Here is a 12260-nt window from a genome sequence, read left to right on the forward strand (position 1 = left end):
TTTTTGGTCTTAGGGACCTCTTTACACTCTTAAAACTTACTGAGAATTCCAAAGAGCTTTTGTTTATGTGGGTTATGTGTAGCGATATTTATTGTATTAGAAGTTTTTAAAACATTTGTTTAGTTCATTTTAATATAACAATTATATACCTACTACGTATTAGTTATTTTTGTAGAAATATTTTTACAAAAATTACCTGTGTTTCCCCAAACAAAATTTACTGTGATGACTGGCCTTGTTTTACATTTTAGCTTGTCTCATTGTTGGGCTTAATGGAAGATAGCTGGATTTTATATCTTTTTTTGCATTTAATCTGTTGTGATATATTATTTTTGGTTGAAATACATGAACAAATCTCCCCTCATGTAATAGGTATTTGGAAAAGGGAGGACCTTATAGGCCCTCTGAAAGGGTCTCAGGACCCAAGGATCTTTGTACCACACTTTGAAAACTGCTACTCTAGACTTTTGCTTTTATTCATAAGAGAGGCTTGATGATTGGGTGGGAGTTCTGACAAAAATTCTTTTTGTTGCTTTTTCTGTTAATTTGTATTTTATTCATTTTGTTGCATTATCTGTGTGTTTTTAAGTATATTTTATTGATTATACTATTATAGTTGTCCCATTTTTTCTTACCCTTTATCACCCTCTGCCCTGCATCCCCCCTTTCCCTCCAGCATCCTCCCCCCAAGTTCATGTCCATGGGTCATACATGTAAGTTCTTTGGCTTCTCTATTTCCTGTTTTATTCTTAACCTTCCCCTGTCTATTTTGTACCTACCATTTATGCTTCTTATTCCCTGTCCCTTTTCCCCCGTTCTCACCCCTCCCCACTGATAACCCTCCCTGTCATCTCCATTTCTGTGATTCTGTTCCTGTTCTAGTTGTTTATTAGTTTGTTTTTGTCTTTGTTTTTTAGGTTCAGTTGATAGTTAGGAGTTTGTTGTCATTTTACTGTTCATATTTTTTATCTTCTTTTTCTTAGATAAATCCCTTTAACATTTCATATAATAAGGGCTTGGTGATGATGAACTCCTTTCACTTGACCTTATCTGGGAAGCACTTTATCTGTCCTTCCATTCTAAATGATAGCTTTGCTGGATACAGTAATCTTGGATGTAGGCCCTTGCCTTTCATGACTTCGAATACTTTCCAGCCCCTTCTTGCCTGCAGAGTTTCTTTTGAGAAGTCAGCTGTTAGTCTTATGAGAACTCCTTTGTAGCTAACTGTCTCCTTTTCTCCTGCTGCTTTAAGATTCTCTCCTTATCTTTAATCTTGGGTAATTTAATTATGATGTATCTTGGTGTGTGCCTCCTTGGATCCAGTTTCTTTGGGACTCTCTTGAGTTTCCTGGACTTCCTGGAAGTCTGTTTCCTTTGCCAGATTAGGGAAGTTTTCCTTCATTATTTTTTCAGATAAGTTTTACATTTCTTGCTCTTCCTTTTCTCCTTCTGGCCCCCCATGATTCGGATGTTGGAATGTTTAAAGTTGTCCCAGAGGTTCCTAAGCCTCTCCTTATTTTTCTGAATTCTTGTTTCTTCATTCTGTTCCAGTTGAATGTTTATTTCTTCCTTCTGTTCCCAGTCATTGATTTGAGTCCTGGTTTCCTTTCCTTCACTGTTGGTGCCCTGTGTATTTTTCTTTATTTCACTTTGCATAGCCTTCATTTCTTTCTCTACTTTGCAACCATACTCATCCATTTCTGTGAGCATCCTGATTATCAGTGCTTTGAACTGTTCATCTGATAGGCTGGCTGTCTCTTCATCGCTTAGTTGTATTTTTTCTGGAGCTTTGATCTGTTCTTTCACTTGGACCATATTTCTTTGTCTCAGTGCACCTGTTAACCTTAAGGGGTGGAGCCTTAGGTATTCACCAGGGCGGGGCAACCCACATTGATGTGTGTTGTAGTGCTGTGTGGGGGAGGGGTCAGAGAGGGAACAGTGCCACTTGCTCAGTTCTCATCCCTCCTTCAGTCACGTCCCCCACTACCCACAAGCAAATTGGGCCCTTGTGGTGCTGATTCCCAGGCGGGTGGTTTGTATACATTCTAGGACCCTGTGGGTCCCTCCAATGGACTCTCCCATGAGGCTGGGAGTTTCTCCTGCCACTGCAACCCCCACAGAATTTTACAGCCAGAGATTTTGAGGCTTCATTTCCCTGTGCTGGAACCCCCAGTTGCCTGGTTTGTCTTGCTCCCCAGTTCCTTCTGGTTTATCCGCACATGAATGTGGGACTGCTGGTCCATCAGCTGCCACCTTGCTGCACATCCTCTCCAGCCTGGCTGCTTGTCTCTTCCCATCCTACCAGTCTGATGAATGGTCTTCTTTAACTCATTGGTTGTCGGACTTCTCTACAGTTTGATTTTCTGGAAATTCTGGTTGGTTTTGGTTTTTAAATTGGTGGTTGTCCTTCTTTTGGTTGTGTGAGGAAGCAAAATATATCTACCTACACCTCCATCTTGGCCATAAGTCCTGTGTGTTTTTGTTTTTATTTAGATTAATATCACATGCATTAGCAGCTTTTTTTCCCTGGAATAAAGACTTGGGCACTAGCTTACTTATTCATTTCTTGATGTTCTCAATCAGCTTCTTAAGATCAACAGTTAATGGAGAGGTCTTCCACATTTCTACATGTTTGTTTATTCCCTGTAGTGGGAGGAAAAGGGGGTCTTGTACCATCGCAGTAATGTGTCCTCTGGAACAGTGCAACACAACTGTATGGTGCCTACACCTCAGATTCTGGCGTTTGTTGTACAGTTAGTAGGGACATTGAGGATAAAGACTGGAAGAGGAGGTGAAGTAGCAAAAGCAAATGCCACATTCTCCTACCTTTACCTGAGAATTAGTTCTTATTTTTCTCCCCCTCTTACTACTTGAACTATTTTGTGTGTGTGTGTGTGTGTGTGTGTGTGTGAGAAATACCTTCTTTATGTCACCCAGCACCTACCATAAATGCTTGGCAGATGACAAACATCCAGTAAATATATGATAAATGAATGGTTGGATTCTTGAGCTTTTGCCAGCCTTTCTCATTTAACTCTTAACAGAGAGCATTTGTCTATTTTATAATTCCCAAAGAGATGAATGACCCTCATCCAACGTGGAAAGCAAGGAACGAGCAATAAAAGGCTTCCTCCACATTTTACATTGTTAAGGTTCATTAAGTTTTTGCCTAGAAATATTTTCAAAGTTTTTTTTTTTTTTATTTAATAAGAATTGCCTGAGATACATTGAATTTTGCTTTGGAAGAACACAGTGTGTTCTTGCAACATCTGGCGGCAGTTTGTGCTGAGCCTCCCCGTCATGTGTGCTGTGACCGTGGCTTTGCCGTGCACTCATGCATGTTGGCAGAAGACTTGTCAGCTGTGGCTGGTGCACGCTTTTGTTCTCCCCACTCACTTACCCTTCGTTGGGAATTGCAAAATAAATTATGTAGGCGTTCAGAGCATATTTCTTCAGTGCTCACATTAAAATCCTAGCATAGTTTCATTTTGGACACTACTTCACTGTATCTGTGGTTGCAACATCAGAAAGTGAGACGTTTCTGGTTAGTAAGTAAACTCTCATTGCATCCCCCTTCAGCACTGAAATGGGACTCACTGGAGACAGACTTCCTGAATGGGTTTGAAATATGTTTTCTATATGTGGATATATGCAGTGTGTTTTAATGCCTTTTTTTTTGTACTTACCATTTTTGTGAAGCAGGATGGAAATGGAAAGCAGTTGAGTTTTTGAATGTCTGTCAGAGGTATAACATGCTACACTTTGTCGAGTTTGAAGCCATTAGTAATTGTAAGGCTCAGAAATTTTGGTTTAGTAAGATATATTATTGCTCACTTGAACTTGATCAATGTCAGCACTCTTAGTTCTTAAAAATAATGCAAGGTAAGGGTTGTTCCTTAAATACCATTTCAAGTTTTACCATCATGCCTATATATATATATCATTGAGGAAAAAGTTGGATGCCTCAGTTCTTCCTTTTGAATGAGAACATTGAATTAAAAGGTCTCTAGGTATAAAATTATATGGTTCTCTGACATGTAGCAGAAAGTGGAAGAGAAGATTAAAGTCAGATGAAAAGAACAATGGAACCAGATCTATTCTAATTTAATTATTATGAGGGATAATCAGATTGACTTAGGAAAACTTTCATGGATTAAACACTGAAATTAAAATGTAATGCAGAAGAATATTCTAAAATTTACTGAGTGCGGTTAGAAAACTTAATTATTGGAAAAATATATCTAAATAGGAACTTAGTGTCATGGATTTTTTTGCTTGAAAAAAATGAGAGCTACATCTATTTTTATACTGTACTACATTCTGGAATTTTAAAAATGAAAACAAGGAAAATTCACTTGGTATTGACTATATACAGTTTTATTTTGTTTTGCCTGACAGAAACTTTTCATTTAAAATCTACTTTGCTGGAAGCTTATCAAAAGTATTTTCGGGTTCTCCAGAGCCTGATTTAAGATGCTTCTGTGAAGTGCTTAGAAATGCTAAGACACAATTTTACATGCTGGACAAAAATAATAATGTGAAGATGCTGATGACATCCAAGCATTAAAAAGTATTGTCGTTCCTTTTTCCATTTTTTCCTTTCCCACATTTAAACCTATAGCACAAACCAAGCAATGGATGCCCTTACATAATCTCTTCCCCACAGTTGATCACTTTACTTGATTTTTAAGAAGTTTGCAAACCAAATTTCTTGTTAGAAATAAGAGATATTTCTTTATGCTCAACATTAGAATTTATACCAAAGAAATATCTAAATAAAACAAGGACAGTATTTTCCTTTAAATATTTTACTTCCCAACATATTTACATTTAAGGATTACCATTTTGGTATTTGCAAGCAAATACCACCAGTAAAGCTAGTATAAGAATCTTTAAAAAAATAATTTCAGCTAATGAATATTCCTTTGAAATTTAGAGCATATTTGAGCATTAATTTTATATTTTGGGTGTATATAAAATGAGTAAATCAGATAGATATCTTTTTATTAGGTTGATCAAAAAGTCCATTTAGTTTTTTCAATGAAATAAAAGACACATTTTTCATTTTCACCAGTAACTTTATTGATCTTAATATTTTGAGTAGGTCAGCTATTTATTTCCCACTGTTGGTTTCTAGTGGGTAGAGGACAGGGGTGATGCTAAACATCTTCCAGTGCGTTAGATGGCTCCACAGCAAAGAATTATTTGGCCAGAATGTCAATAGTACCAGGAAACTTCGCAAACAACTTTTGACACATTCTATCAGTCACAGCACCTTCTTCATACAATATGCAAATCTTCTCTTGCATTTCAGTTGCGTTTTTATGTTTCTTGAAATAACAAAGCATAATATACTGAAAATGTGGTGTGTCGTCTTCAAGTTTAAATATTGAAATGGCCGCACAAAATTCACCAATTTTGATGTGTTGTTTTTTTTTAAATGCACGCAGACATGAGAGCTGTCACAATATAGTCTGACAAAATTGTTTCAAATGAAGTTAAAGGCCAGTAAGGACTATTAGAGCCATGGGAAAAAACTAGATGAACTTTTTAGTCAACCTAATATATCAAAGATACATGGTTTTTGTTTAAATGTTAAATTAAGTTGTTTCCCAATTGTTAGATTTCAGCCTTTCTTTTACCTTTTTCTGTAGTAATGCAGTTTGCCATTAAGAGAATGCTTTAGAACAGTTTTTGTCTTCAGGTGTGAAATTTCCATGCTTAAACTACTGTCTGTTAAGCCATGGCGTGGTTAATAAAAGGGCTTTTTTCCTGAGATGCCTGAGGTTGAAGTCACACATTTCTTATACCACTGGGAGTGAAAATACCACACATATGTCAATGAACTGTCTGCCCCTATACGCATTTCTTGATAGGATTAAAAACGCATCGTGATAACTGGTGTTTTATTGATAGTCCATCTCTATGGTAAGAGGTTGGATGTGTTCTCTCCGTGAGGACCAGGGGAAATAATCTAGGGTGGTAACAGCAGTAGGGTGTTCACAGGGTGTCATATGACAGTAGAGGGAGATGCATATGGGGATGCATACACACATATACCGTGCACACATGCATGCACACACACAAACACACCTATACAGATAGACACAAATATACGTAAACATACATGTGTACATATTTGGGGTGCCGGGTTACCCAGATCTTGCACCCAACACATCCGATTTTGTTTGATGTGGGGTGAGCTCTTTGGCCTCTGTAAAGATGATCATACTCTAGGCTAGATGTTCGTTTTTGCAGGCCCTGAATTCTTTCTTATTTCACCTAAGAACTCCCTGCTGCTAAAACTTTTCTATACAGTGTTGAATGAGGTAAAGGTTCTAGTTAATGGCTCTGGTTGAAATTTATATAGGTAGTAGGTTTCATTTCAAAATACATTAATTATGTGATTCAGCCAGTACATGTCTAAAAAAATTAAAAAGCTCTGTTCTTTTATTATGTGGTTAACAGGTTTCTAAAACCCAGATTAGTCAAGTCCTGGCCCGGTAGCTCAGTTGGTTAGAGCATTGTGCTGATACGCCAGGCTTGCGGGTTCTATCTCTGGTCAGGACACAGACAAGAACCAACCGATGAATGCATAAGTAACAAAGTGATGTTTCTTTCTCTCTCTCCCTCTTGCCCCTCCCCAAGTTAATCAGTAAAAAAATAAAAATAAGATTAGTCAAAGAATAATTTTTCCATTCTTAAAAATGTTTCAATCAATGTATAATAATACCTAATTCTTTTTTAAAATTTATTTCTTAGCGAGAGAGGAAGGGAGTGAAAAAGAAGAAAAGAAGCATTGATGTGCAAGAGAAACATTGATTGGTTACCTCTCAGAGGCCCCCAGTGGGGGACCTGGCCCACAACCCAGGCATGTGCCCTGGCCCGGAATCGAACCAGTGACCTTCCAGTTTGCAGGCTGGCATTCAGTCCACTGAGCCACACCAGCCAGGGCAGCTGATTCTTGATAATAGATAAGAGCCGCATAGCAAACTAAAAAGCAGTTAAAATTATATAGTTCAGAAGTAGGTACATGTTGAGTTTGCTATCTATAAGGTCACTTGTGGGTGGAGTAGGGAACCATTACTAATAAAATATTTGCTTCGAACTTCTGAGCTTAAGTTCATATAAGCAACTGTAAGACCTTAATCTAGAACTCAGTGATACTGGTGTCAGTGACTGAACATCTCTTGTGGCTTTGTAGAACCACTCAGAAATATCTCCTGGCCTAAACACTGACGGGTTTTGTAACCTGTCCTGCTGCTGCTGCTCTTAGTTTCCATAAGTTGAATGTAAAACACTTAGCTCAATGATAGTATTTCTTGAGATACTTGTTTTCTGCTGCTTTCATTGTAGCTTTTGAGGAACTTGAAAAAGCCTTGAGTACGGCCCAGAAAGCAGAAGAATTACGGAAGAAAATGAAGGCAGACATGGATGAGCAAATAAAAGCTATCGAAAAAACAAGTGAGGAGGAACGCACCAGTTTTCAACAGGAATTAAGTCGGGTGAAACAGGAGGTGGTTGATGTAAAGAAAGTAAGAATAATCTTCAATCGAAATGAGTTACAGTAATTTTAAAACTTCTTATTTTTTGACAATCTTTGACTATAAAGAAGAGTTATTGTGTATTTTGGACCTTAATCATTTCATGATGTTCATGATACAGGGAAAAAAAGCAATTTGATAGGGAAAAGAACTTGTATCTCTTTGGACATACTTCCCAGAGTTAGCTTCTGCATATGACTTCTCTTTTATGTTTTAAAATCCTCTTTTTAAATTTTTAATACAAAAGATAACATGTTATAGATAGTGTTCTATATTTTCCTTTTCCACTTAATGGTCTGTCGTGGAGATTGTTCCTTATCATCCGCAATTATAATGATGCTGTTTGTTTTAAAGACTGTTTAGGATTTCATTGTATGAATGTCTGATAATTTAATCACTCTTTTACTAATGGATATTTATGTTATTTTTCATTATTGCAAATGATGAGTATCCTTATCATATGTGTTCACAGATTCCTAGAATTGGAGTGTTACTCAGGCAAAGATTTATGTGTATTTTTAATTATTGCACAGTTGCTACAAAACCTGTGGAGGACAGTTTACATTCTCACTGATGAGCAGTGCGTCAGAATATGTTCCCCACTTCACAGAGACAGTGTTGCCTAACTTTTCTGTACTTTTCCAAGCTCATCAGTCAGAAAAATGACATCATTGTAGTATTAATGTTCATATATATTACCAGTATGATAAACATTTTTATATGTTTAAAAGAATATTTAGTTTTTCTTTTTGAGTTACCTGGTCAAATCCTTGACTCATTTTCCTATTAGGCTCTTGGTCTTTTTCTTACTGATTTGTAGAAACTCTTTACTTATGGTAGGAATTATCTGTTCAGATATAAGATGCTTTTATCCAAATAATTTTCTCTCGTTACTTGTTGACTTTTTTATGTTGTTTGTTTGTGTCTGTGAAGAAAATTTTCTTTTTTTAAAATGCTCTTTGGATTTTTGTTGTTTAAAAATGCATTCTCACTTGAAATCATTTTTTAAAATTCTGTGTTTTCTTCTGGCACTTATATGCTTTTATTTTTTATGGTTAAATCTTTGACGCAACTGGAATTTATTTAGTGTAAGGAGTGAGGTGGGGAGCCAACTTTAATTTTTTCCAGATGACTACAAAATAGTTTCCAAATCATTTAAAAAAATAATCCATGTTTTCCCCTTTGACATGACATGCTACCTTTATTACATAGTAAATTAGTATAATGCTACATATTTTTTTTTCTGGATTCTCTGTGCTATTCCACTGCTTTTCCTGACCTGGTATTACACTGTTAGAATTACTCTAAGTTTTATAATATGCTGTTCTATGTGATAACCTCCTCTTACCATTCTTACTTTTTAGAAGAGTATTGGCTATTCTTGCATGTTTATTTTGTCTAGTGAACTGCCCACCCCCATTTTGTTGATAGTGTTACTTGATTATATTAAATTTTTAGATTTATTTAGGGAGGCTTGACATTTTTATAAAATTAAGCCTTCCTGTCATAGATAGAACAGAGTCAGTAAGTCTTTAAATAAATAGTACATGCCCAGAAAGCGAGGCATAATTAGATTGGTGTAGCCTGGGCAGCTTGACCATAGTAGAGTGTCCTCTCTCAGAGCATCATTACTTCCTCGTTACTTCCTCTACGGTGCTTCCCAGTCCTGACCCGTGAGGGAATCCCTGCGGGATGCAGAAAAGAGCTTCAGCTCCACGGGGCTGACGACTGCAGCGGCAGCAGGTCTCCTTGTCTTAAGTGAGGAGCAGTACTGGTTTCTCTTTTAACCACTGAGACTTCGGTGACTCTTGATTTATGTGGGAGATATGTTCTGATTTTTCCTCTTAAAAGGCTATAGCTTGATAATTAAACTGTAAGAAGGTATTATTTGGTTGTAGTGCTACATATTTTATTCTGGGTGTTTTACTTTAATTGTCTGGCTGATTTTCAGAAATCCTCAGAACAGATTGCTAAACTACAGAAGCTTCATGAAGAAAAATTGGCCAGCAAAGAGCAAGAACTGACCAAGAAGTTTCAGACCCAAGAAAGGGAGTTTCAGGAGCAAATGAAAGTAGCTCTTGTAAGTATTATTTTTGTTTTTGCCATAGATAAACTTTCAGGGTTATAAAGTTGTTATCTCTACTCCCCTGGCTCCCACCTTGAGGTCAGACTACTGGCAGCCTTGACCTTTGAGTTAAGAGGGGATAGGATGTAGGCAGAAAGGAGGCTGTCAGAGCTTATTAACTTAGTATTGTGTGAAAATTACATTCACGATGTAGTAGGCTTTCGTTAACCAGTTTGTATATCATCTTTCTCACCCAGGCAGGAGTAGGCTGTGACTAGGGAGAAGGAAAAGAGAAGATAGGTTAGTTGAAGCCATGAACTAGTGACTGCGTAGTTCAGGAGGAAGTCTAAAATCTCACCAGACTGAATGTAGCAGAGCTCAAGACTCAGAAATTTTTGTCTGAAATGCATTTTAAAGAATAAAAAATGAAAATGACCAAGTACTTTTCATTTTAAGTGGAATAATTTCACTAGTAACTTTCAATCCATATGATGTTTAAAAAATAAGGTAAAATAAAAAACAACTGACTGAACTAACCAAATCAATAACCAATAACACAAAGATTTTTAGGATAGTATAGTTTGAAAGTTCAAAACCAAAATCATTTTTTTAAATTGTGGAAGCCTTTTATATAAGTTATCATAAGAAGTGTTAATGCCAGAAATTTGGTTTGTTTTTATATGAAGTTATTGTGTGTAAGATGATATACATAATTTAAAAATGCTTTCAGTGCAAAGGAATGAGAAACAGTATTTTATAATTTTAATTTCCTTTCTTTTGCACATATATACTTTTTTTCCCACTGTCATTTGGGTTTAGGGCTCTGGAAATTTCCAGCAGCAGTTATTCTTGAACTGAGTCAGAGGCCTCTCTCTAATCTCCGTGGGGCAAGCAGACACGCGGATTTATAGTGCTGTGGGCTGCAGTTAGGGGTTCAGTCTGTGGTCGTGAAATGTACATGCTTATGGGTACATATTTATGTTCCTTGTCGGTCCAGAAAGTATTTAGTTTATAAGAATACTTAAATTATAACAGGACAGCATAAAATTAAGATATGGGCAAAGACACTATAAAAAACAGTATGGTGTATCTTCAGAAAATTAAAAATGGAACTGCCTGTGACCCAGCAGTTTCACTTCTGGGCGTATATGTCCAAAGAAACCTAAAACACGAATTTGAAAGAATACATGCGCCCTGTGTTCAGTGCAGCGTTATTTACAATGGCCGAGATAGGGATGCAGTCCAAGTGCCCTCATCAGTAGACAAGTGGATAAAAAGTGGTGGTACATGTATACAGTGGGATATTTCTCGGCCATAAAAAAGAATGAAATCTTAACATTTGCAACAGCATGGATGGACCTAGAGGTTATTATGCTAAGTGAAATAAGTCAGGCAAAGACAAGTACCATGTGAGTTCACTTATACGTGGAACCTTAAGAGCAAAATAAATAAACAAAATAGAAACGGACTGATAGACACAGAGATCAGACTGATGGCTGCAAGAAGGGAGGGGCTTGGGGGCTGGGTAACAGAGGTGAAGGAATTAAAAAGTACAAATTGGTAGTTATACCACAGTCGCAGAGATGTAAAGTACAGCATAGGGAGTGCAGTCAGTCATAATGTAGTAACTGTGTGTGGTGCCAGGTGGGTACTTGAAATATAGGGGGAGCACTTTGTAAAGTGTTTTACTGTCTAATCACTATGCTGAATACCTGAAACTAATATGAAATAATGAATAATGTTGAATTTAAACTGTAATTTAAAAAATAAATGAGTAAAGAAAATTAGTGGCATTGAAATGAAGGAACACAGTGGGACATAAATGAAGCTAAAAGGAATGGTGCTAAAAATTCTTGTCATAAGACCTGTCCATTTTCATGCCAGTGTAGCTGGCCTTTTGGGACACTGAGCCTTGAACTGTGCTCTGGGCGCTGACATATTCAGACATAGTCTGACTAGGGAGAGCAGGGCACACACACCTAAAGAGTACACATGTGCACACATGCCATTGTCCCTGCCTCCCTGTTCCACCTGGTTTCTTAAAGAAGTCGGCTACGAGTTGAGTCAAAATTCAACAGACTATTAAAATTTCCTCCTCTATTTTCATGGGCACATAGGCATGCATTTAAAATATAGTTTACACTAAAAAATATAGTATGTTTAAAATTGATTAGAAATGAATATTTTCTTATCAATCTATTTATAGTATAATACAAAAATTTCTTAAAGCGATATGCTTCCCCAGTGTGTGGTGAGCTGAAAATAGTATTGCTGGCAACACAGCCCTCAGCATTAGGTATGGACGGGTGTACTTAGGGTCCGCAGCCGGAAAGTGTTGCAAGTGCTCTCTAGAGCTGCTCATTTCAAGTGGTGAGTGTTGGTACATAATAAGGGCCATCAGAGAAGAAGCTTCTCAGGACTGGTGGGATGGTGAAAGAGCCCAGATCATCTGGAAGGAGTTATGTAGGCTTTTGTAGCATTTTATGGATCTAATCCATGTATTCATATGTAATCCTCTGATTTTGACTGGTTTTCCATGTGAGGCTCCCTATCACAATGAGGTATTTCTCACAAATTATATAAGTTTATAATCTAGTTTCTCCACCTAGAGTTTAAAAAGAAGAGTCTGGAGTGCAGAGAAGAGGTAGCGG

At 37.1% G+C, this 12260-nt stretch overlaps 1 protein-coding gene across 4 annotated transcripts in view; it reads left to right on the forward strand.

Moving 5' to 3' along the window:
* GOLGA4 (golgin A4) overlaps positions 1 to 12260 on the forward strand; it is a 90129-nt gene that overhangs the window by 45248 nt on the left and 32621 nt on the right. For all 4 annotated transcript variants that reach the window (XM_024565859.3, XM_045199989.3, XM_024565857.3 and 1 more), the window contains 2 exons: positions 7357 to 7535; positions 9496 to 9624. In XM_024565859.3, the coding sequence (XP_024421627.2) occupies positions 7357 to 7535; positions 9496 to 9624 (308 nt within the window). The remainder of the gene's footprint in view (positions 1 to 7356; positions 7536 to 9495; positions 9625 to 12260) is intronic.

Source organism: Desmodus rotundus, chromosome 8, assembly GCF_022682495.2.
Source record: "Desmodus rotundus isolate HL8 chromosome 8, HLdesRot8A.1, whole genome shotgun sequence".
NCBI lineage: Eukaryota > Metazoa > Chordata > Mammalia > Chiroptera > Phyllostomidae > Desmodus > Desmodus rotundus.